The sequence below is a fragment of the Vanellus vanellus genome (assembly GCF_965231255.1).
Source record: "Vanellus vanellus genome assembly, chromosome: 1".
NCBI classification, from domain to species: domain Eukaryota; kingdom Metazoa; phylum Chordata; class Aves; order Charadriiformes; family Charadriidae; genus Vanellus; species Vanellus vanellus.
In genome coordinates this window covers 127,173,101-127,199,457 of record NC_138905.1, presented here as the reverse complement: position 1 = coordinate 127,199,457, position 26,357 = coordinate 127,173,101, and the positions used below count along the sequence as shown (strand labels likewise).

The 26,357-nt window shown below is 41.9% G+C and overlaps 1 protein-coding gene across 1 annotated transcript in view; it reads left to right on the top strand.

The window, feature by feature from the left end:
* The window catches only part of OTC (ornithine transcarbamylase), a gene marked incomplete at its 3' end in the record, with an annotated part of 28,338 nt that extends 3,691 nt beyond the window's left edge, over positions 1-24,647 (top strand). The window contains exons 3-9 of the mRNA XM_082492906.1: positions 5,586-5,673; positions 12,633-12,786; positions 20,264-20,386; positions 21,059-21,112; positions 21,233-21,382; positions 22,440-22,577; positions 24,588-24,647. Of these exons, the coding sequence (XP_082349032.1) occupies positions 5,586-5,673; positions 12,633-12,786; positions 20,264-20,386; positions 21,059-21,112; positions 21,233-21,382; positions 22,440-22,577; positions 24,588-24,647 (767 nt within the window). The remainder of the gene's footprint in view (positions 1-5,585; positions 5,674-12,632; positions 12,787-20,263; positions 20,387-21,058; positions 21,113-21,232; positions 21,383-22,439; positions 22,578-24,587) is intronic.
* Between the last annotated feature and the right edge of the window lie 1,710 nt (positions 24,648-26,357).

Sequence of the window (26,357 nt, the reverse complement as noted above, 5' to 3'; positions counted from 1 at the left end):
CAACTGACCTCACTGTCTGCTCATCCAGCCCATACATCAACAGCTTGTATATGAGGATCTTATGAGCGAAGTCCAGGTAGACAATGCCCACTTCTCTCCGCTCATCTACCAGGCCAGTCATTTCATCATAGAAGTTTATCAAGTTGGTCAAGTGTGACTTCACCTTGGTGAAGCCATGCTGACTACTCCTGATGATTTTCTTGTCCTTAATCTGCCTGGAAATCACAGAATCACAGAATGACAGGGGTTGGAAGGGACCTCTGGAGATCATCTAGTCCAACCCCCCTGCCAGAGCAGGTCCACCTAGAGCACGTTGCACAGGACAGCATCCAGGCAAGTTTTGAATGTCTCCAGAGTCAGAGGACTCCACAACCTCTCTGGGCAGCCTGTTCCAGTGCTCTGTCACCCTGAAAGTAAAGAAGTTTCTCCTCATGTTAAGATGAAACTTCCTATTTTCAAGTTTGTTTCCGTTACCTCTTGTCCTATCACTGGGCACCACTGAAAAAAGACTGTCATCATCCTGGCACTCTCCCTTTAAGTATTTATAAGCATTTATAAGATCCTCCCTCAGTCTTCTCTTCTCCAGACTAAAAAGACCCAAGTCCCTCAGCCTTTCCTCATAAGAAAAATGTTCCAGTCCCCTAATCATCTTTGTAGCCCTTTGCTGTACCCTCTCCAGCAGTTCCCTGTCCTTCTTGAACTGGACACAGTACTCCAGATGCAGCCTCACCAGGGCAGAGTAGAGGGGGAGGATGACCTCCCTCGACCTGCTGGCCACACTCTTCTTGATGCACCCCAGGATGCCATTGGCCTTCTTGGCCCCAAGGGCGCATTGCTGGCTCATGGTCATCCTGTTGTCCACCAGGACTCTCAGGTCCCTTTCCACAGAGCTGCTTTCCAGCAGGTCTGCCCCTAACCTGTACCAATGCATGGGGTTATTCCTCCCCAGGTGCAGTACCCTACACTTGCCTTTGTTGAATTTCATAAGGTTTCTCTCTGCCAAACTCTCCAGGATGGTGTCCAGGATTAGCTGCTCCATCGCCTTTCTGGACATTGAGGTGAGGCTGACTGGCCTGCTGTTCTCTGGGTCCTCCTTCTTACTCTTCTTGAAGATAGAGGTGACATTTGCTTTCCTCTAGTCTTTGAGCGCTTCTCCCAGTCACCAAGATTGATCAAAGATTATCAAAACATTAATTTATAATGCATTGTAAGAGAACAGTTGACGTTTGTGGCTTTTCCAACACAGTATGCCTGTAAACTGTTTTATTCTGATGACATTGCAACTACAATGAATAACGTACAGCTCCTTGTGGTATAATTAATTGTCCCTTTACTCTCTTGAACAAATATAATCTTGTCCTAAGACATATTTCTGAAACCCATATTATTTTACTATTTCTAAGAGTAATAGTGGTGGTGTAAGTTTATTAATGAAGAACTACAAGTAACTTCCATAGGGTATTGGCAAAAGTAAATCCAGTTTTGTGGAGCCTACTAGATTTATTGCTATCACTGGCTATTATATTGGAAAATGTGACGTCTCTGTTATTATACTGGAAAAAGTCATCTGTTTGCAGTCAGAATCACATACCCATTCTGCATAAAACCTTGTGTACTTTTTGAAAAGAAAGATATTCCACATGGTCATATATTACTTGTAACATAAACATCCTCAGGCATGGCATAAAGGTGAATGCCTTGGTTTTGTCATAGCTTTGGTGTAAAATATTCTGATTGTCACTGATACTCTTAAAATATACAGCTGCGGTTACATTTTAATGAACAAATTATAAATAAATCCAACCATTTCACAGACTCTGAATGCAGATAATATGTCACAGGGCAGAAATAGGAAACAATACAGGCAGAAAAGCTCTGTATGCCATCTTTCATTGTGCACTGGAATATACAAGGTCTTAACAGCTTTACAGAGGTTCACTGCCACTAGCTTTAGCAGAATTACTCCAAACTCACTCTTTTTACCGAGCAGGATGAGAAGAACATGATGTCCATGTCTGAAGACGACTACATACAGTCACAGAAATAATTGCATCACTTTGTATGTCCTAAAGTAATGGGGCTGGTATTACATGGCAGGAATACACGGTCTGTTGTTTGTTGGAATGGCTAGTATTATTTAGCTTGGCCACATTACAGAGGGGCAAGAGTACTCTTTTAGCTTACTCTCCACTTAGAGGGGCAGCTTTAAAAAAATGCTTATCAGTTTTTAGGTTTCTCCTTTAGGAATATTCCTGTAATTCCTGCCTAGAAGAATTCTTTGTTATCTGTCTAAACTGAAAAATACTTCCTAGATTGTAAGTTCTGGCCAGCAGTGAGGAAACTAACAAATCCAAATCCAGATGTCTTGAAATAGAAAACAGAATCCTTCCTTTGAGTTTAAGATGGCTGTGTATATCTCCTGGTGTCGGTGGGGCAGCCCCACAACTGTGTATCCAGTGTGTGAACTAGAGGATTCACTTTGGCACACTTACCCAACATAGCAGGGACAGGCTGGAATGGCGGTTTAACCCATGTCTATACAACCACCAGCACTCGTGTCCTACATGAAAGCATTTGCATAAGTGGGCTCAATAATGTGCCACAGCCTGAGGCATAAAACTGTCCATTTTTGAAAACAGTAGTGAGAAGTGTGGAGATGAGATAATAATCTATTCTGGCTCTTCAGTATGAACATTTAACACAATTTGCTGAAGATACCAAGATTCATATGAACACTTAGCATGTGGCTTTGGATATGACCAGCTTGTAACAACAAAGAGGATTGGATCTGCACAACACAGCACTCCAGTGTGTGCTTATTTGCCGAATTGGTGCCTGCATATCTTCAAAAGTAATCTTTTTTTTTTTAATTTCTGCTACTAGTTTGGATGAAAAAAGTCTAAAGTTCTTTCTCTGCAACTATACACAAAGCTAGAGCACAGAGCTCCTGCATTTCCAGATGGAAAGTTTGAGGTGGAAATATGTTCCCAGGCCCTGCACAGATGGCCAGTTCACAAGCAGAAAGCCCAACACATTAGGACTCTGCTATGTACACAGACTCCAGGTGGTAGCTCTGACTGGGCTGCCTGATGTCTGGCAATTCTGAATAAATGGCCAGGTTCCTCTTTTTCTACCTGGGCATCATTTATAGAAAAAAGAACATGTCCATGGGAGCCTGCCTGGATTGTGAAACATCTGCTAAAGTGTATGCATTTAGAAGCCTAAAATGCAGAACTGTTGTATTGTGTGGAACTCATGGGGATAAATCACTGACAATTGTATATGACTTCAAAAAACCCACAAGAAGCTGGACAGGAAAAGTTACTACAAATGACATTTCATCCTTGAGGTCTTGACTTTAAAACTTGTAGTGATAGGCTGTAATGTCTAGGCAACAGTTTGCATACACATTCCCATAAATACAGGTTTTGTGTCTGAGCTGCAGAGAGGAGGTGGAAGTATCTGAGGAAACCTAAACATTTTCCCTGCCTTAATACAAAAATGCTTTGAGTAACCAAGAAAGGAGGGCAAAGCAACCAGCAAATTTATAGTGCTTTTGTAATAGTAATAGTAGAATAAATGATGCTTCATTCTTAAAAGTTTGCTGTGTCTGGCTCTAACCTTGTTGAGATTTGGAGAAATACTTAATGATGACAAAGGGAAAGGAAAATCAGGCCCATTCAATGAAATGAGTATACACTGGATGGAGCTGGATTTGCCCTTCAGGTGGGGTCTGGAGCGTAATTATTGTTAATCTGACACTTAGGGAAATTGAGGCAGTCAAAAGGGAATGGTTTGCCAGTATTATTTTTATCTCTTGCATTTTGGAGTCTAGAGACTGGCTGAACTGATGCAAAGTAGAAGACCTTGCTTCAAGCCTGCTGCCCATATGGGATGGAAGTTAATAAGGGCAGCTGTGTGTTGGGGCCCACATGTCGGGCCTGGGCCTGCCGCCTGAACGAGCTGCTTGGTTTTATCTGTGGAAGGTTTCAGTGTTCACTCCTGGTTTAATCCTTTTTGAAGAGTAGTTGTGAGATCAACTTTATTTAATCTTTCACAGGCCTGTACAAACATCGTGTTGGAGCTGCAGTCCTGGCGATATCTGCAGTGCCATCTAATGGCTACAACCAGCCCAAGCAGCTTTTAACCTTTTTTTCTCTCCCCGCCCCCCCCCCCCCCCCCCCGCTCCCCCTTCCCCCTTAACAATATGAAATTTGTTAGCATCTCCAAGATATTACAGTTTGGTAGAGAAGGGAGGCCTCTGATCTTCTGTGCTATATGCAGACTCTCTCTTCCTGGCAATAAAAATAAGATAGGCTTCCTTCTAGATTTTTGTCACAATAAAAGGCTTGCTCCTCTGCAGTGTTGTCTTGACAAGGTTGGTTTATCCACACTGAGATTCTCTGGAAATTTCCTCCATCATAGATACTAGTGACAGGGCAAGATCTCCCTGACAATTTCTGTACTAGAAGGGAGTTGTTCTTACGTGGAAAATCTTCCCCAGTGCACAGAAAATGTCTTACAGGGCTACCTACAGCCCAGTTCAAATCCTATACTTTATACATCCCCAGCTGTAGGACTCTGTGTCTTGTGCTAGGCTTATGCTGAACCATTTGTGACAATTCATAAAACAGCCCCCCTCAGGCCCCATCCTCCCAACACGTGGCCATGATGGTCTTTACACTGAGATTTAGTGGAGGGAGGCTTTAGGCTTAAACCAGGCAAAGGCAGGGAGACTCAGATGTTGGTGAAAAAAAGCTTGTTTCCTCCCTGCCTGTGTCAGCTGGTTGCTTGTGGTTGCTTTCTAGTTGTGCTGCAACAGAAATAAGGCAGGACAGAACCTGAGAGTTGCCCTTAGCATGTAAGTTGTCTTTATCCAAAATACTGTCCAGACACCTTTTAAGTTCCCCAAAGTGTTTTATATCCTTAAATGATGCTCAGGTCTTTCCATGGTTTCCTGTTCAGGAATGGATTTAATTCTTCAGGCATAATCCATCCATTCCTTGACTCACCTTGTAAATTCTGAACTCTTGCAGGGTGGAGGAATGCTGGCAGTGCCCAAGATCTTTCCTTTTCTCTCTGTCACATTAGTTTTTAAGGCACTTGGTCATTTGTGACAAAGCTCAAGTTTGTCATAGTGTATGAGGAGACTCGGTTTTCTATCTGAGTGACTATTCTTGAAGCTTCTTGCAAGGATGTGGAATTACACCTAGTGACTCAGACAGCCCTTCTAGGATGCTAAGTCCCTTGAAGTAGAAATTCAGCATGATGAATGGATTACCTAGCTCTTAACAGGGTGACACAGTGATGCTGTTGGCAATATGTATCAGCTTGAGTGACTGTTCCTATGAACTCAGATCAGAACTAATGCCTAAGGATTTCAGCAAAGCATCACATTTGAGTGGCTTTTATTCCAAAATACATTTAGTTGTGTCTTGTGTGTCAGACTTTTGAAACATTTGTATGCCCTGCTGAGTTTTACTTTTATTGTTGTAAATGTCTTTTACCTGAAGAAGATTTTTAATCTTGGCTGTAAGTATGAGGTGCTGGTGTTTAATTTCTTTTTTAATGTGTCCTCACTGTAGGATTTGCTCTCCTTGGAGGACATCCTTCCTTCCTTACAACACAAGACATACATCTGGGCACTAATGAGAATCTCACAGACACAGCAAGGTTGGTAAAATGTCACTTGATTGATCACTATGTGTTTGGTAGTTGATCAGGCTGAAACCTGCCTTACAGAATTTTGGAAGCTAGTATTTTCTATCTGGAAAATGTCAGAATGCACTCCAAATTTCTTAAATAATTACAGATCAGCTTACAGAATCTGTAGTTCAGTACACCGTCATTCCATCCACTCTAGCTCTCCAAAACGTCTCAAACTGAGAAATATTTTGATCAAATTTGGCATATAGAGTGTTAGTAAGAGTGACAGTCACACAAATGGAAACATTTTATGAATCTCAGTAGTAAAGATCTACTGATGACAGCGCGTATCTTCAAACAAGAGTAGAAACTTCTGGTTCTCTTGCTCCTCATGGAGCTAGAAGTACAACTGACTGGCAAATTAAAAAGCAAAATCAAAAAGCAAAGACTTTATTTATCCTAGTTAGGCCAGCTGCTGGTGGACCTTAGCCGACCTGCAGTTATAGGGTGGCACTGAAAGCCACTCTCATCCCCCTATTTCAGCAGCATCAAACTCGACCAACACTTTACAACCAGTTTCTGATTTCATGTGCCCTCTTCCACAGCTGTACCCACTGTCAGGACTGCTGTGGATGATGGGCTATGGCATCATTCTCTTATTGGCACTCTTGGAAGATTTTAATCATGCCCAGTCCCACAGGCATGCAGGGATGGGTAGCTAGCAGCATATCCCCATTGCCATAGTGGGGAAGAACTGAGTTCAAGGGTTTCCCCAGTGGATTCCCTCTGATATTGCAGAAAGTAGGCAGAACATGAGGTTATCTTTTGCAGGTGCTCTTGCTGTTTTTCATAGCACTCCATGTATTAAAGACTCAGTATTGTGCTGCTTTCTGGGCAGCCCTTTTGCAGCCTGAGGTTGATTCAGTCAGGCCCAGCTGTTGGAAGGTTAGTAGTGTCTGAAAGGTCCTTTTTGTTCTGGTGAAAGATATGCAGTGTCAAGCTCGTCAGGCTCAATTCAAAATACTCAATCAGCCAGCTGAGGTTCCATTGCCTCTGCTGTATACTACAGTTTTCCCAGTCAGTGGTAGATGTTGTTTGAGAACTATGTTGCTGTTCTCTCTGTGATGAAATCCAAGGAAAATGTAAGGAAAAGACCAAGCATTTGAACTTTTTAAGTTTGTCTTTCTTACTTTTAACTACTGAAGTGGAAGACGTATGGGTGTTGATAGTAGAAAGTAAAAATTTCAGTCTCTTTAGGCTTGAAAGTACTTAGCTCTCACTCCCTGCTAGATACATAACTCTGCCAGCGTCAAAGTAAGCTGTAACAATAGAGTTCAGATATTTTGACAAACGTGTCCCACTGCCTTGCTTTAGTAACAACAAGTTTAAAAGATTCAAAAATTGTGTAAATTTTTGGGCCTACAAAGGGAACAGATTAGTCTGAAACTTAACAGTCAAGTCTGAGATACATTAGGCCTCTGTGTCCAGTGGCCACTGTGTCCAGTTCAGCAGAGCTCATATACTGCTGTGGGATTCAAATGCATCCCCTCAAAAGAAATTCTTCATACATCATGGGACATATACCCCCAATTGAAGCAGGACAGCTATAGCTTCATCAAAGTGTGCCATTTAAATGCCTCAGAGCACATGCATCCCTGCTACAACCCTACTGGCATGAGAGATGGAGGATTTTTCAAGTCATAGAATCATAGAATGGGTTAGAAGGGACACTGAAGATCATCTAGCTCCAATACTCCTGCCATGGGCAGGGACACTTCCCACTAGACCAGGTTGCTCAAAGCCCCATCCAGCCTGGCTTTGAACACCTTCAGGGATGGGACCTCCACAACCTCCCTGAGCAACCTGTTCCAGTGCCTTACCACCCTCAAAGTTAGAATCATAGAATCATAGAATCAGTGAGGTTGGAAGGGACCTTTAAGATCATCAAGTCCAACCATTAACCTACCCTGATAAAAACACCACCACTCCTAAACCATGTCCCTAAGCACCTCATCTACCCTTTTCTTAAACACCTCCAGGGATGGTGAATCCACCACCTCTCTGGGCAGCTTATTCCAATGTTTAATAACCCTTTCAGTGAAAAAATGCTTCCTAACATCTAATCTAAACCTGCCCTGACATAACTTGAACCCATTTCCTCTTGTCCTATCACTTGTCGCCAGGGAGAAGAGGTCAGCTCCCATCTCTCTAAAACCTCCTTTCAGGTAGTTGTAGAGGGTGATAAGGTCTCCCCTCAGCCTCCTCTTCTCCAGGCTAAACAACCCCAGATCCCTCAGTCGTTCCTCATAAGGTTTGTCCTCCAGACCCTTCACCAGCTTTGTAGCCCTTCTCTGGACACGCTCCAACACCTCAATGTCCTTCTTGTAGTGAGGGGCCCAAAACTGAACACAGTACTCGAGGTGAGGCCTCACCAGTGCCGAGTACAGGGGGATGATTACTTCCCTAGTCCGGCTCACCACACTATTCCTGATGCAGGCCAGGATGGTGTTGGCCTTCTTGGCTGCCTGGGCACACTGCTGGCTCATGCTCAGCCGGTTGTCCACCAACACCCCCAGGTCCTTTTCTGCCAGGCAGCTTTCGAGCCACTCCGCCCCCAGTCTGTAGCGCTGCATGGGGTTGTTGTGACCCAAGTGCAGGACCCGACACTTGGCCTTGTTGAACCTCATACCATTGGCCTCAGCCCATCTGTCCAGCCTGTCCAGAAAGTTAAAAATTTCTTCCTAATATCTAATCTAAATCTACCCTCTTCCAGTTTGAAGCCATTCCCCCTCATCCTATCACTACATGTCCTTGTAAAAAGTCCTTCCCCAGCTCTCTTGTAGGCCCCCTTTAGGTACTGGGAGGATGGCAGTGCCACCAAAGGTGGCAAGTGAAGCCAAAGGAAGGGTTGATATACCACGGTCAATATGAAATTGCACTGTGGCACTTGTGAATGAGAAGAGAAGGACAAATGGTGAGAGTCTTCAGGGCATTATGTCAGGGTGCCATGTGAGCTGGTGGCTCCCTGGGGACTAGGGAGGCTGGGGTGCCAGGAGTTCCCCCTGGGTCAGGCAGAGCACGACCTCGTCAGCTGGCACCTGTCCCCAGCCAGGGAGCAGGGCAGCTGAGGGGCAGCCGGGGGCAACCATGGCCCAGGGCATTGGGCACCTCTGTGGGGATGGGGGTGGGCCAAGGCCAGGCTGGGACATCAGCGTACAGTTGGGGGTCCAGGTCAGGATCAGCATGGGAATGGTTACAAAGCAGCGAGAGATGTGACTCCCAAGAGAAGGGGGTTTGCCCTGATGAAGGCTCCTCACAGTGCTGTCTGGAAGCCTCCTGTCCCCCCCCAACATGAGCGTGATGAGGGGTAGCCCTCAGCTGCACTATTGCAAAGTTGGCTCTGAGCCTCAGCAGCCAAACCTCCAGGAAGGGGAAGGACGCCATCAGGGTCCTCACACAGTGGTCCCGTGCAATAATCTCTCCAAGCACCATCCCATCAGACGCGCAGGACTGTCATCCGGAGGCTCTCTCATCATTCAGATGCCAACCCTGCAGCAAATCCATGTTTTGATACACCAGCAGACATGCTTTGTATAGGCTGGTTTTCATTTCTTCTTCTTCCCAATGGGATAATAAAAGGCCTTTAAATCTTTGGTTCAGTCTTTTGAATGACCTTTGTTTGCACAAGCAAAAGGGAAAAAGAAAGACAGTGAGCTACAAGAAGTAAGGCAAAAAGTAGAAGCAAGCAAATCTTCCAGCTGGAGGAGTCCCCATTCTGTGGAGAAAGCTCTCATGATATCCACTTCCCATGCAAACCTTCAGCCCCACTTTTCTCTGTCACTGCTTGCTCTTCCAGCTCAAGTCGCTATTTATGACACTGACCTGGGGATTTTGCTCCTCTGCTGAGTCACAGCACTCACCTGCTACAGTGGAGTGAGGGCTTTCCCAAGTCCTTACAGAGCCCCACGTGCTCTGCTTCACTCCTGCTCTCATTAGTAGAATTATTATTGACTTTACATAATCAAGGCTGAGCAGTTTACCCAAAAGAACAACCTGAGTGGCATTTCTTGTGAATGAAGGGTAACATGCTAACCTCATTCGGTTAATGTAAGAATAAAAAAAGAATGCCTGTAGTAGACCCAGAGGGTATTTCAAATACTTGCAGCCGTGTATCTAGGGCTGTGAAGGCCTTAGAAGTACTTGAGGTTGAGACTTAAAGCAAAAGGGGCACAGATTTATAAAAGTCCCAGTTTTTATTAAATTGCTGCAGGTAAGGGTTGAAAGCATTTCTGCTGTGCACATATGTTTAGTGACTTACTACCTGCTCTTAATACATGCTTCACACGACATTTACATTTACGCTGACACAGTACCAAAAAGTTACCACCCATTAAGGAGCTCTAAGCCTTTCAATGCTGTTTAGCATGTCTGATATATTATGTGAAATTGAATATAAGTACTGTATTTTCCACTGTAGAGCAGTTGCATTGTGCACCACTATAGCTCAGTGACCATAACTTCAGTGACAGCACTGAAGAACTCACAGGATGATTTTACCAGTCCACTGGCATTATTAGGGGATGAATCTCTGCATCTATGGGAAACAAGTTTACTTCTCACTGCTTACTGAGAACACATCCACAATATGGTCCTGTAAGACTATGAATGACAATGAAGTAGTCTTGTCAGAAATGTAAACCTTTTGAATGGACACATACTTTCAAAACAAAACCAAATCTACCTTGGATAGCAATATGCTGCCCAAAATATATGCAAATGCCCCATTTTCAAATTCAGAGATGAGCCACACCAAAAAAGTATACTTTTATTTGTGTTTCATTTTAGATTCCTCAGAGGATACACTTGAGTAAAAATGTCCAGCATTTCTCTGTAGAAATAAAAGTTATTTTGAAAAGAGAGATATGCAGCGTTCCAACACACTCAGGTATTTTCAAGCTCTGGAATTTTGAAGTTTTTAGGCTTACAATCTTGTTAAAAGAATGAAAAGAGAAAAAGGTCTTGTAGTTGGTGATAATACAGGACCCTTAAATGAAAAGTCACCTGATGAGCCTGTGCTTACTCCTCCTCACCTTCCAAAACTTCACCTTTACTTAAGCCTTTTATCTAGCCAGATCTTTTTTTCCTATGGAATCCCAGCCTTACATGATTTCCTTTAAATTGATTTGATTACAGGAGACTTCATCTCCTCAGATGAGGTCTATTTTTTTTTTTTTTTTCTGAGTTCAATTTGGTTTTGATTTCACAAAAATAAACCCAGTTTCCAGCTGGGATTCCTACTATAAGATATGACATCTAGAAATTCTGGCAGAAGGACTGTCTGATGTCTTGCTGGTAAGTGTCTAATAAGTCTAGTATCTACTTTCAACAGATTAACGAAGAAAATCCAGCAGTTTTCACTAATTGGTAATTGATTATGACTTAATTTCCTCTAATGGCATAGCCTGTAAAGAAACCATCTTCTTTTAAATTTTTTATCAGTCGTGTCAGGTAGGAATCAGCTGTCCTGACATCCTAAACAAAAAGTCTAAGAAAAACGGGCAATTTCCCAGTGTGATTGCCTCTTTTCCTTGACTTGTGGGACTCTCTATGTCTTGTTTAGGGTGGACACCTGTTAGTTGGCTAACAAAAGGGACCGTGCATCCCATCCCTGATGACTAGTTCGGAACAGAATAGGTTTTCCACAATCACATGCTTCAAGCTAGAATAAACACACACACACAGAAAGAAATTCATGAGCTAAGAAGATATAATGGCATAAACAGCAACTGTTCCAATACCTTGCAATCAGTAAATACCTTGTTCAGTTCCTCCTTTTCTGTTGTAGCTGCTATCGGCAATCTTTTCTTCAGAGAGAGCTCTCCAGGGGATTTTGTAACATTTTATAAGAGTTTTGCTTGTGTGAGGAATGTCTGGTGTCAGTAGAAAATATTTGTTACTGGCTTCATCAGGAGATTTTTCTGTTTAAAGGCTATGGCATTAACAGCCATATTTCCACAAGAGGGGATACTGGAATTCTTCATGGCTAATCAGGAAGATAGATACTGCAAGGATTTTTCGTACTCTTCTATTCAGTCTCTTCCTTGTTTTGTTTTAAGGTGCTATTACAGATAACATGAAAACACACAAAATGCTACTTCAAAGTCAGGCTTCAGGGCCTGATTAAAACACAGAAATGCAGAGAAATGCAGAGCTCCAATCCATATTTAATTTATCTAAAGAATTCAGGCCATGCTGAGTATACTATGCTAATCCACTATGCTAATCTCTGAGTCCTTCACACTTTGGGAAATGAGGTTAAGGCCAGAGTGGCACACTGACTCCTGCACGCCCCTGTCCATTTACTGGGTTTCAAATTTGGGCATTACTTTAATGCTGATACCATGTGTGTCAATACACTGTTGTGTAGGTAGGAGAAAGACCAGGCTGGTGGTGTTGGCGTCCTGTTTCTGTGTTCATTAAGATCAGTAAATAATTGTGGTACTCTAAGACAGGTCTGTATTCCTAATCCTTACAAAGGTCGGGCTACCATACAGAGACACTGTAATACTCAGTCAATGCTACATTTGTTCTTTGCTAAAAGACTCAAGAAATCTTATACCTTATCTCTTCAGAAGTTATCCAATTCTTCAAATGTTACAGTGTCACACAATCTCTTATCTTAGTTCAGATACCTTAACGTTTATTGCTGTTACATCTATAGCTACAATCAGAGAAAAAAAACATAAAATACAGCAGCAGTTTTCATTTACTTGCTATAGTTTGTTAATAAGTAAAGCTGCTTACTTATTAGCAGCTTGTTAAATGTCTGCATTTAAGTGTGTTATGCAAGCATGATAAATTATTCAGATAGCTGAAAAAATTTGATTCATTACCACTTCGCATTAATATTTATCAGTTGCACGCTGAAGAGTGCAACAGGGCTATATTTATTATGTTTGACTCGGGTATTTTCTGCCATCCTCTAGGGTGCTGTCTAGCATGACAAATGCAATCTTGGCTCGAGTTTATAAGCATAACGATCTGGACCTAATGACGAAAGAAGCCACTATACCAATAATCAATGGATTGTCCGATTTATACCATCCTCTCCAGATTTTAGCTGATTATCTAACTCTTCAGGTAACAATATAATCCGCATTTAATAACATAGGCTTTTTGCTAAGTCTTGGTCTTGGTAAATATGTGGGGAAGTCGGGTTCAAAATCATCTATACTTAGGTTTTTCTAAGTGGTAATTACATGGCACTTGTTATTAAAGAGATCTTCATCCAGCAATATAATTAAGGACCTGTTTAATTTAAAACGATTACCTAGTCCTATCAACTGTAGTGAGAGTGAAGTTAAGCATAAAATTAAGTACTTCATTGGAATTAGGCTACAGTTCAAAAAACATGCGGGGGGCTTTACATATTAAGATAAAGGTGAGATGGCTCAGCCAAAGCCAGCGGAAGTTTTTTCCACTGACTTAAAAAAACTCAGTACTTCACTCTTGATCCCTCCCTAACCTATGAACAGTTTAAAAGGAATCACTATCCATATATTAGGGAACTAGTTGAACAAATTTTTTTTGAAAAGCCAGTTAATGCTACCATTGCAAACGCCTAGTGTTCAGGCACTTAAACCTATTTAAACTTTGCTTGCATCAAAGAACAGTTAAAAAAGATCATATTGTGTAGTTTAATCTAATGAAATAGTTGATTTGACAGCAGGATAAGGTTTTACACACAGAATACCAGATGTTTATCTGTGAACAGAAGGACTATGCTGTTTTACAATCAATTGAGAAACTGGCTTATAAAAAAGGTTATTATGCTGCAGTGCTGGTTGACAACTATAATGAACTCCTCTGACCTTGTTTACTTTCTGAAGTAATAAAAATTACACTGCCTGAAAAAGGGAGGGCAGAAAAAGTTCCTGATCCATTCAGCTGTGTTTCAGTTTTCAATAGTTAAAGTGAAGAAATATTGGTAAACTTGAGACTAAAATGCTTCGCATACCTCAGGATAAAGTACATTTGCGAGATCACATTGAGCCAGCCTCAGTGAACTGTTCAAATTACGTAAAGCGGTAAGCTGTAATGCGAACGTCATCAATCACTAAATGTCACAATTTCATTTAAACACTGTGTGCAACTGTAAATGAGGTGAATCTTATGGTTATGTTTTGCAGGAGGGTCTGTCTTGCAAACACCTTAGTTCTTAGCATTTTATCACATGTGAATAACAGGCTTCAGGAATAATCCGTGACTCACGGTCTACACAACTATTGATATCTCTGCCTCTAAACCTGGTTTTATCCAGGCCTCTGACTACAGCACCAAAGTTCAGAGTGCTGTTGCCCTGTACTCCATCTCCAGTCAATGAAGAGAGTCTGCTGAATGTCTCAGTCACCCTCTAGAGACTCATCTCCACTGATCTTAGGGGGAAACCTATGGAGATCAGCAGAATGAGTACACGCCCTGTTGATCATCCTCTGCTCCTTCTCCATTGTGTTCTTGTATAAGGTAGCCACGGTAGAAGCTCCAGCTGAACTTGAGCCCACCAGGCTGGACTTTTCCTTGGTTTGAATACCTAGGGCAGCAGCAACAGCAGGTGGGTGTCCTTGTTGCCTCAAGCAGTGGGGAGGATGTCTTTGGAAAGATTGTCCCTGCCCATTTTACGTGATGAGGAAACAGGACCATAACAGTTGGTGCTCAAACAAAAGAAACATTTGACGTGCAGGGGTATTGTGACAAAGTGAGCACTTAGACAGATCTCAAGGAATGGCTCAGCTTTTGCACAGCCATGGAAGCTTTTTAAAATGAGTAGCATTTTCCCAGTCAGCCTGACAAGCGGAGCACTGTTTCCTCCAACTGTGCCTGTCTCTCCCCCAGTCTTTCCAGCATATTCCTTAGCACAGAATTTGTCAGGAGGTCTTTAGAGGGGAGCTGGGTGCCTGCCCCACTTTGCCAAGGACATGCCGCACCGCTGGCTTCTGACCCACTTCCCATTCTTGCTTTCGTACCCAGGGGAGGGTCAGGCAGGGGGGAGCTCTCAGCAGCTCCGTGGGCGCCGGCACTGCCTGCTCTTTCCCTTTCTGCCTTTTTTCCTCTCGGCGCTGTACACTGAGGTGTAGAAGACCGGTCTTACAGCCAGAAGCATGCGATAAAATGGCATTTTAATCCTATAATGCACTTTACCAGGTCACAGAAGTAGGATTAACACTTGACGAAGTGTGAGCCCCGGGGTCTAGTTGTTACTTACCTGTGGTGGTTTGGGCTGGACTGGCCACTGAGGTGAGTGACAGATGCTCTCCCTGACCTCCCTCTTCAACGGAAGGTGGGGGAGAGAGAAAGAGACTTATGAGTTTAGAAGGAACTAAACTACTTTAATGAAATATTAATAATAAAAGAAAAAGAAAAGAATGAAATATATACAAAACCATATCAAGCTCCCAGGATGATGATCACATCACCGGCTGGCACTGGGGAAGTCCCAGACTGGACTCAGTGACAGACGGGAACTGAATTCCAGAACTGGATTCAGGAATGCATGGATCAGGATCAAAGGCAGATAAACAGACAGAGTCCTCCTCAGACGTCGGCCATTGAAGAAAGAGGCGTGACCCTTTGATGCCTCAGCTTTTATACTGAGCATGAGGCAGATGGGATGGAATCCCCTGCTGGTCAGTTTTGGGTCACCTGTCCTGTCCGCTCCTCTCCACAGGTGGGACCCCTCTACGCTTTTCTGCTTCCGACCCTCCAACGGGGCAAATAACAGTGTTATCTGCCCTTGGCTGTTATAGCAGTAAGTATAAGCCGGAGCCTCTCTGCATCCCATGCCTGGGCACCAGCTATAGACATAGGTCTTGTCACTGAGAGCGAACAATATGCTGTTAATTTCAGTAGTTAGAAGAGGCTTAGCTGCAAAGCAAAATTACTGAACAGAAAATTGGTTCTGTTTTACCTCAAACCAGGACACTTACCACAATAAAACTTCTTGTGGGATTTTCAGCAGGGTAGAAAGATGTTATCTGCGTACTGCCTGCAAGAAGATTAATATAGGGATGTTGAACAGTACCACTGATTGTTTCAATGAGTTGAAAGTTCATACATAAGATTTGGACGGCTTTCCTGCAATGCAAAGGCGATTTATTTGATTTATACATACATGCAAACTACAATAGTGGCACATACCGCTAGCCTTATATTTAAATGTAACTACAGATTTTGGGCCACTTATTTCTCTTTAAAAATGTCTCTTCCTTATCTCTGTAAATATTTTCTGCCTGGGTCTGCGCCTCCTTGCTGTCATTACATACCCAATATGTACTTTTTTTTTCTCTTCTTTTTTCTCCTGCTGCATTTGCCAGTGGAGCACTACATGCACTCTGGCCCTTGTCATGCTTAGCACATTTTTATTCTTCCACTTTCTAAATCCTATAAATTTTGTCATGTGCCTTCTTGAATCCTCTTTGAGCACTTTCTCTTTGGTCTGAAACTGCCTAATTTCCTGGTTTATTTTGTCAGAATGTCTTCTTGCTGATGGCTTCTGATTCTCTTTTCACAGATGCATTTTAGTGTGGTTATTTTAGTAAAGTCTGTTGCATTCCCCAAACAATGCAGCTGGTTTATTTTCAGGGCTGTCAGTTCTCGTTCTGTATTCAGGGTGTTCTTGTCAGATGACAAAGTATGCTCCTGCCATGAATACTGGGTTGAGATTCTTCAGGTTCAACATCATCTTGCCCAGTGTCTTCTTCCTGAGCAACCCGGAGCCCCTTGTAGGTTTGACGTCTGAACTGGCTCTGCCCTTTAATACTGTGGTCAGAATTAATGCCTTCTATTATGCCAAGTTGGCTGTTTTTCTTAGCATACGTGCTACCCTCTTTCTTAGAAGTTGGGTTGAGCTGAGTTTGCTCTTGAGTTATAACTCACTAGAAATGGTTGTAAACATCACGCAAACTGATTTTGAGGGTTTGGGGATTTGGCCTTCAAAGACTATGAGTTTGTGTGCTGGTACTGTGCACATGCAGAGCCACCTTACTTCTCTCTCAGTGCTGAAGGCATGTAACAGCCGCCCGGTGCCTCTCAGTCTCCTGGCTCACAACTTCTGCTCTGCGAAGCTCTGCTGGAGGGCAGCATCACACAATTTGTATTCCAGGGACGAAACGGGTATTGACATTGATTCAATTGATATTAATGTCACTGACCAAATCAGCTAACTCGTAGCTGACTGCAGGATGGCCAGACTGGTAATTAGAGTGGATCCATATGCCACTAGCTTTTTATGTCACTGGTCTGAAGGGAAATTTCTTTTTCAGAAATAAATGGTTGGCATACGAAATACATCAGTGGTTCCTTTTTAAATAGCGTAACAGATTACAGTGTTGCCCATCTTGAAGAGGGAGGGCTGCCATACATTCTCCACGTCTCCTTTATGTGTGACCCAAAGAGCTCAAATTATTGTAGTCTTCAAATTCATCACCATCATCCTCCTCATCGTTATTCTAACAATTAGAAATCCCAACTAAGATCTGGACTGATCCTCTAGAATACACTATTTCAATAACCTTGACAAAAGCCAATGTGGGAGTAAGAAAGATAACTGGCCCAGCATCTGCCTTCAGCTCAGTTTGGGAGCTGGTAGATCCAAGTTCGCCCACTTACTGGATTGCATTGTCTCCCAAAGGGCTAAAGCTTTGACTTGTCCCCTGCTTTCCATTTTAAATTTTGACAGATTATTGATTCATTATTCGAAAGCTTGTTTTCATTGAGGGCTGTTATGACTGTTGTGGTCAAACGTTTCAGAAGTAATCTATAATGGTGTCAGAGTTTCAGCCTAGCTGGAAGCAAGTCCAGGCAGAGGCAGAAACAAATGTCCCTAATTAGTTAAGCCAGTCTTCTCTAAACATACAACAGTGCTAAATCACTGAGCATGCTTATTTTTTCCCAGGGTTTGGTACACTGATACACTGCAACCATGGATAAGCACAGAATGACATATTGTAAAAGCAGCATGAGGATGAGAAAGTTGACTGTAAAATTGACATTAATTATTTAGCAGAGATTTTCATGAGAATAGCAAAGCCAAGTTTTGTGGCACTACAGCAGCAATCACTAGTTTGCCAAAGAGGCATTCATAAGGGAGAAGGGATCTAGACTTTCTAAATATGTTATTTTTTGTATAGCTTTACTAGGAGTATAAATATTTTGAAATCAGGTTCCAAATGTAAAGAGAAACTGCAGAACACCCAAGCAGGTAAAAAGCCTACATCAATATAACAGAGTTTGGAAAAGTTGGGGAGGAATGTAAGGAGAAAAATACCTTCAGAGGCTCAGGTGATCAGCATGTATTGTAAAGGTTCTTGTTAAACCTAGAGTGACCATCATGACAACACACTTTTAGCAGGATTTTTTTCTGTGCAGTTGTATAAGCATATACTATAAAATAGGGGTGAATAATATCTATGTCTCATATATGGTAGCTTTTGTATTGCCTCAAAGCTTTCTGGTTCTGACCAACACAATCATGTCATCTTTCCTGGAAGCTGAAGATGGATGCCTATAAGCAGTATAGTCACAGTCATAGTGAGCTGGCTTCAGATGAAGAGGTTTGAGTTACAGCAGCAGTGTACCGGTGGCAGCATAAAGCTTAGCACAGGATACAAATAGGCTCCACCAGCACACACACAGCTTGATTCTGCCTTGTCTATGACTTCTTCCATTAGCTAAATGTCTTCATTCAGATTAGCTCAGCTGTGGCCACTCTATACAGTAGTCACTGCAGATTTGGAGTGCATATGGAGGGTCATTATACAGACATCTCCCCTACTTTGTATTTTACCTGTAACTGCTAGTAGCTTGGGAAAACAGAGAAAAGTATTTAGTATGCACTGTGCTTCTTTTAATGCAGAGTAGCAGCTGGTAATAAGGTGGAAGTTATTTAACATAGCAGTGTATTTGTGACTCACTAGTCAGTGCTTTGAGCATTACAGGCTACAATGTCTATTTTTAAACAGTAAGATCAAAAGAACTCAGGGCTGTCTCATTTGCTCCTGGCTGTGGGTTCACGTCTCAGCTATCACTAAGCCCTAGCTGGAAACAACCCCTTAAATAACTGCTTTAGTTTGGCCTTCTCCTAGGAGCACCATTGCTAGGAGATGTGGAAGGACTTTGAAAGATCCTCATAGACCTGCAGAGCTGTTACACTGAAATAACTTCCATGTCCACAAAGTCCTGATTTCCTCTCCTGTAAATGACCTTGCATCAAACCTCCTCTGCCAAGGAGCCTGCTGTTAACAAACTTCAACCGAAAAAGCGATAGTTTTACAATACAATAGTTTTAGCCCTTAAACTGTAGGCAGCCTAGGACTCTATTAGGTTTAGATTTCAATGGCATTTTAATGTCATTCAATATTTCAAGTGCTACTATTGTTTACTCAAAATTGTGGTCACTGGCAGAAATGCCAATAACGTCGTTCTGGAACAACTTCACAACTATTTGTTTAGGAGAAGCTGCTGCCAGGAGAAGATGGGGCAGTTGCAGCCCTTTTCCTCTTCAGACTTTTGGCATCTTTGCTGCGATTGCTTGCAAGGTTGCTAGTTAGTACAGCTCTACAATGTGGATGCTTATCCTCTCTGACAAGCATTGAATCACGTCACACAAAGTGTTGAAACACTGTCTGGCTTCCAGCTACTACAATGCAATTGTAGCACGGCCCCATTTTGAACTGAGAATAAAAGGCTCTCCATCCTGTCTTTAGTCCTTCAAGTCATGAGGTGGAGCTGTACGAAGCAGGCATATAAAAGTATTTGCTTATGTCTTTACAAACTTTCTAGTATCAACTTAAATGCCTATAAACATGCATATTTAAAACAAGGCTTGCTAAAGGGCCTCAAATTGTACTGCTCAGGAAATATGGAACTCCCGTTACTCTTGTTCCTCCTTAGGCCTTCTCTGCTGGTGGCTGAGGGCCAGAGTAGCTGCACATGTACAGGCTGTAAGTGCCATCAGGCAAAGCTACAGTTAATGCTGTAATGCTGTTTCAAGTTCGGGTAATCCACACTTTAAAAAAAAATCACTGTACTCTTTCACTGCACAACAGAGAGCAAACCCTGCAGGCCATGAGTGGCACAGCTGCTTTCAAAGTATTGCTCTTTGCTGTCCTGTACAGCTGTGACGGTTAAAATGCACTCTAAGGGCATGGCCGCTGCCACGGCTGCAGGGAACATGGTCTAGAGACAACCAAGCCAGAGCAAACCTGAACAGGGATATTTTCACAATTTGGGGGAAAGCTGGAAGGAGTGCTATCCTAGGCGTTAGGACTGCCTCTAAATTAAGAATTGCTACCATTCACTGATATTTATGAGCACCAACGCGTGGCTGTACAGCTTTGGTGCTAAAGTTATTGTGTGTCTGGTGCTGTTGCACTTGGGTCATCATGTAAGACACTTGTAGCTGCAGTGAGTTCAATTAGAGGTATGGTTCCATGCAGCTAGCATTTGAAGGCAGCCAGCCTTCTTTGCACCAGACCCGTCTGAGCAATCCCTCCTACCTAGGGCATCAGCTTGTCCAGCTCGCCTGGAACATAACCCCAGGGCTGTCCGATTCGTTTGGCAGGAGCACTATGGTGGGCTGAAGGGGCTTACCGTCACCTGGATCGGGGATGGAAACAACGTCCTCCACTCCATCATGATGAGTGCTGCAAAGCTGGGAATGCATCTGCGTATTGCGACTCCCAAGGTAAGAAAGCCATGCACGTGGAGTAAGGAAGGCAAATTTTGCCCGTTCTTGTCTCAGCCACTTGGATATTTCCCAAGGGCCTCAGCCAGTGGTGCTTGCATGTATCTTGAGTGTCAGCTTCCCGAATCAAGGTTCAGAATCCCAATTCACTTATTTTGATGCAAAGCAGGAGTAATTCTACTGAGTCCAACTTCAGAAGGCCTGAGGAGAATTCATGACTGCAGTATAAATCACGTAGGATGATAATTCCATTTGAGAAAATGTTAGAAAGTGATCCAATGACCTCTCCCCCCCCAAAAAAAATTTTGAAAGCTGTTTCAGATTGGTGGAAGTGTTGCATCTTGATTGGTTTAGACTGGTGATGCAGCTTTTTAGAATGCTGCATTGTAAGACAATATAAAATATAAATCAAAAAATCAAATGATGTATAGGCATGTCATTCTGTAACCATTGAAATATATTTTTCATACTGTATCAAAACACTTTCCCCCAGTTTATCTCCAAAAAAACCCTTTCAACGAAATCAACATCATTCCCTCAAGTTTTACACTTCTGAAAGACATTCTTGTTTGCATGGCAATTGGTTCAATCAGTATTTTCTAGCCAGTGTTAATAATCAGTAAAGATCTTCTATATGTTCCATGATATGTTACCTATCATCTCTTTTGGCAGGGCTTTGAACCAGACCTCAGAATAACTAAAATAACTGAACAGTACTCCAAAGAGGTAGGAGCCTAAAAAATAACCTAGTAGAGTAGTTTGAATAGAGTTTATTTTTGTTACAAACAAATTTGAAGTTCCTGGTCTTCCTGATCTTCCTGATCTTCCTTATTTTATTCCCATTAGTATGGTACCAAGTTACTTCTCACAACAGATCCTTTGGAAGCTGCAGATGGTGCCAATGTCTTAGTTACAGATACATGGATAAGTATGGGACAAGAAGAGGAAAAGAAAGAAAGACTAAAGGCATTTCAAGGTTATCAGATTACAATGCAGGTAAAAAAGTTAGACTGAGATTTAGATTTTGTTGATGCTTTTACAAATTGCATTTATAAGAATCAACATGAGCAAAGCATGGGTTTGGTCTTTTTTTGTGTGGGGCCATAGAACAGCCACATGCAAACCGCCCTCCAGCTTGAAAAACTCCCAAAGATAACAACATTTGAGTTATCTTATACACAGGCTTGGCCTGTTTCAGAACTTTCCAATGAGTTCTGACTCCAGAACACGTGCAGGAGAGCTGACCCTTTACTGGTTTATGACCTAAAAACTATTTCTAACTTTGCATTTCCTCTTTGCTACCAGAAATGATCCCTTATATTTTATTTAGAATGAGCAGCTCACAGATTAACTCTTAAATGCCTGGGCAGCATTTGGGGCAATTTTGTGTACATCTGTTAATGAATAAAGCATTACATATATGTCTTTAAAATCATCTAGTTAAAATGCTCATCAGCACAAAATCAGTTAGAGAAAGCGTAAAGTCATAAACTATTAAATGTCGAAGATAAAAAGGACATTTTCCTTGCTGGTAGAATTACTGGTTTAATTGACTGTATTTTAACATAAGTTCACAAAAAGTTTCAAAAAAAGGGTGTGCCTCTGAACTGGCCTAAAATGCTTTAATTCATTGTTCATTGGTATTAGATCAATATATTATGAGTGCCAATATCAAAAGAAAAAATTATAGCCTTTTAAATCATGATTTAGTATGTTCTTCTTGCAGTTATCAATAGTAGTATATTACTGTATGGCACTCAAATAAAGATTGCACTTTATTGATCCGCTAGGTCACTGGAGTTTTTACTCCTCTACTAAAGCCAGAGAAATAGGAGTATTTGACTTTTGTGAAGTCAGCACTGAACTCTTACTGACTTAAATGGGGAGATTCCCATCTTATTCACAGATGAGGAATTCTTTTGAAGTCAGTGGAATTCTCCTGAGTTCATCATCCAAGAAACAACAGTGGGAGCTAATATTAAATTTGTTAACCTTCTTACTTGTTAAAGTTTTTATTAATGTCCTCACATGTTATATGCTTTTTGATCTACAGACTGCAAAATCTGCTGCTTCCAACTGGACATTTTTACATTGTCTACCCAGAAAACCTGAAGAAGTTGATGATGAAGTATTTTATTCTCCACGGTCATTGGTTTTCCAGGAGGCCGAAAACAGAAAATGGACAATTATGGTAAAAAAATAAGATAGCAGTAGTTAGAGGTTAGGGTCAGCTTCTGTTCTGCCTTATACTACACGCTTGGATTCAGCTTGGTTCCTCAATAAATAGTAAATGCTAATATATATGTTTCAAATGCACCCCACAGGACATCACAATTTTGACTATAGGCAACATATATATGTAGCACAAATACTTCTGGACACAAATGTGACCTATTTCGATGATAATCTGCTGTTGCTTGACCCGGTTTTTATCACTAAGTGAAATCTACAGTATAAACCGTATTTTTTTTTTTATATATTTAAATCACTGGGTTTAACGATTAACTCAGCTGCTCAATTTTTAAAAAAATTAATGCTGAGGTCCCAGGGACTGGTCTTAGAAACTACAATTTCCCAAACACTTAAAGCTAGAGATTCTGCGCTTCTCTCTCAGGAAAAGCTGCCACTGACACCAGTGGGCACTCTCCCTGAGAAAGCGCTGCAAGAGCAAAACTTTGACGGACCCTGAAAAGTTATGGTGTGGGTAACACTGTGTGATCCATGGGAACCATGAGAGGACACTTGGAATTTAACACAAACCATAACTCCCCTCTCAGCATTCCTAGAATTTCAGAAAATTACTGCCAGATCTCAGTAGCCTGTTATTTATTGTCGGCTTTAGAACCATCGTGTTGACAAAAGCTAGTGAAAACTTTCAGAGGTGAAAAAAACCCCAGAAATGGTGTGGTCATAGCTCCCAGATGAACTGTAGATGTGCTCCAAGTGAATAAGCGGTTGAGTACTGTATTTACCAAAAACTCAGATTTTGGACACTGTCAAAATTAGTAACGAATTGGTGTTAAGTTCATAGTTTTGGCCTTAAAATTCTGAAAAGTACTCGTATTTTTAATTTTAATTTTGCAATGTTTCTAATTGCCTTAAATATTATTTTTTTTTTAAAAAGAAAACAAACCCTTCACTCTGGATTCCAGCTGCACATTTTCTGGGGGCTAAGAAAAATGTCATATTTGTATTTTATCAAGCTACAGAAATAACAAATGCATAGGTCTTGTTTATATATTATTTTCTACCACTTCCAGCTCAGACAGCAAACTGAAAAACAAATTATTTGCTCAGCTGCGTGCAGCGACGACATGGGTAGCAGCGAGGGGCTGCACAGCTGTATGTGAAGTCCCCAGCGCGCGCCTGGGACTGCCTGTCACACTGAGCAGTGCTGCAGGGAAAGGAAGGCCAGGCAACGAGGCCTCGACCCCTAGAGAACCCTTGTAAATACAGTTCTGGTCCAAAATAGCAATTTGCAGTCAGACATTGCTGAGAAATCACAACAGTGTGAAGCGGGTAACGCCTGGTCAAAACCAAGGGAGCATGGGGCTTGTTACATACACAGGCGTGGGGAGGACGGCAGAGCTGCTGCAACACCGTGTTTTATTTCACCACCATTCCCATTACTCGGATGTCACAGCCGTACCTTAGGTTTGTTGGGGTGCTAGGGGAGGGCAGGAGGGGTAGGTGACACGCTATTAACCTTGGTGAGGATTTTCCATGTTTTACCAGAGAAAGTATAGCTAAGCTGGGATAAATTTCAAACTCCTTATTCTAGTATGGCTCTCACTGATGCTAATGGAAGTTCTGCTGAAATCCACAAGCAAGCCCATGTGCTGTTTGCGGATGTACAGCGTCTCCTACCAATAGCTGAGGATACAATACAATGCACCAAAAAAGGCCTCAGCATATGGGCTAAACATGCTTTGTCTGCGATTCTCCCAGGCTGTCCATTAATGTATTTTGTCCGCACTGAGAAAACCTATCAGCTATAAAACAGACCATCCTAACTAATTTTCAGCCCTTTTCCTGATTCATCATCAGAAATTCTAGCAAATAAATCTAAGTGTGCAGTTTTTGTCAGGGCAATAATTCTCAACACAAGACTTTAGAGCTGGAAAATATTTTCCCCTTATTTATTTTTATGGAGTATCTGTTTCCAATGTGATTGAATTTTTTTCTTTTCTTCCTCCTCTAGGCTGTCATGGTTTCCCTGCTGACAGATTACTCACCACAGCTACAAAAGCCTACATTTTGATGCTTGGATTCCTGCCAAGAGAAAAATATTCCTCATCGGCAGAATATTCTGGTCCGCAAATACATAGATCTTCTTCAGAAAGGATCAAGGCAATGAAGGATTCTTTAACAAAACTGTGTATTTAGCTGTATAGTATTGCATTGCATTCGAGAAAATGTTCAAGACAATAAACACCATTGCAAAAGCTGCTTTTCATCTCGATGCTCCAAGTTGGCTGTCCTCTCCAGTGATCAGTGTCACAGAAAATTTTCCAAGGTTGTGCTTTAATGATTGGCTCTACCAGCATCGCAGGCATAGTATAGTCTACACATAGCTGTGTTGGAGCTTGTATAGTGTAATATGACAGACATAAACAGCTCCCTAAACCGGTTCTTTTAATGGCTGATCTCAGGGAGAGTGCGCAAAGAATCAGTGCTTTACCGTTTGCCTTGGTTGCCTGCGCTTCCTGGGCACTCTGGCTCCTCTTTCTGTTCTCCAGCCAACCTCCAAATCCCACTCCTGTTTGACACCAGAAATATAGAGACCTTGTGAGCATGGTCTTTCTCCATGACGTTCCTGTGGGCTGGCACAGGAGGATATTGCTGCAAAATTGGAATAGAGCAGCTTCCGTGGAGATGGATGCAGCAGAGAGAGATGGCTGGAAGGAACCGGTTCATTCTTTGTCCATCTCCCCTAGACCTTCACTCCCTAAACAGAATTTTGGCTAAAGAAGCAACTTTTCTTTTTTCTTTTTTTCTAAGCAAACATGAGGGGCACCATATGATGGAACTGCATACGGCTCCTTTGCAGAAAGGATTTGCTGCATTTTGTCTGGCACTGTAACATGGTGTGTGTTTCACCTAATCCTTCTCAGTAGTAAACAGATTCATGACATTTGTAGTTTTTATGATGGCTGGACGTGCACATTTAATTTAGGCAAAGCTTTCGAGTACTATTAAAAAACACCTTCTTTGTTGTTGCTATTAGTTTCAAGAATATGTTGATTTTTTTCCTGCTGTAATACTGGAACAACGTCTGTGATTTTTTAACAATTCTGCAAACGGGTTTCCATTTTCTGACCAGCTGCAAAACATTATTTAATTCCTTTCAAAATTGGAGTTCAATGCTGGGCCACACAGATCACTGAAATGAAAATAAAAATACATTTGTTTATCTACCCACTTATGATTGATTCATTGTTTTTGCAGGCATTTGTGTGTCTCGTTAAAATTAGCATTTTCCATTACAACTTTATAAGGGTTTCAATAATTCAGTGATCATTTACACTTCAGCAGAGATCTGGCTGTGTCAATGATGGAGAAATAGAGTATGTGCTGGAAATCAGTGTTTTACTTCCCAATTTAGTATGTGGAGGAAAATGTGATACAGTAGATTTCTGGTTGTATTAGGTTCCAGTTCAAAAGGTGCTTGAAAGTATGGTTGGTCCTCTTGGAGCTAGTGAGCTGTTCAAGTGCTCAGAATTGTAGATACCCTTTATGGACCTGATTGTTGTGCTCTCTGAAAGTAAGACAACTCATAAGACAACTCATTTTGCTAGTCCTTTCACAAAAAACACGTTAATACCAGTTTTATTGTGTTGATTAATGTACTACCAGTGAAGTCAGGCAGATTTATAACAAAGCTGTTTTGTTAAATATTTCACGGTGAACAGATCAACAATTACCTGCTACTCTTTTGCTTCTCTGTGCTCTGATTAGAGCTAACGTGCAT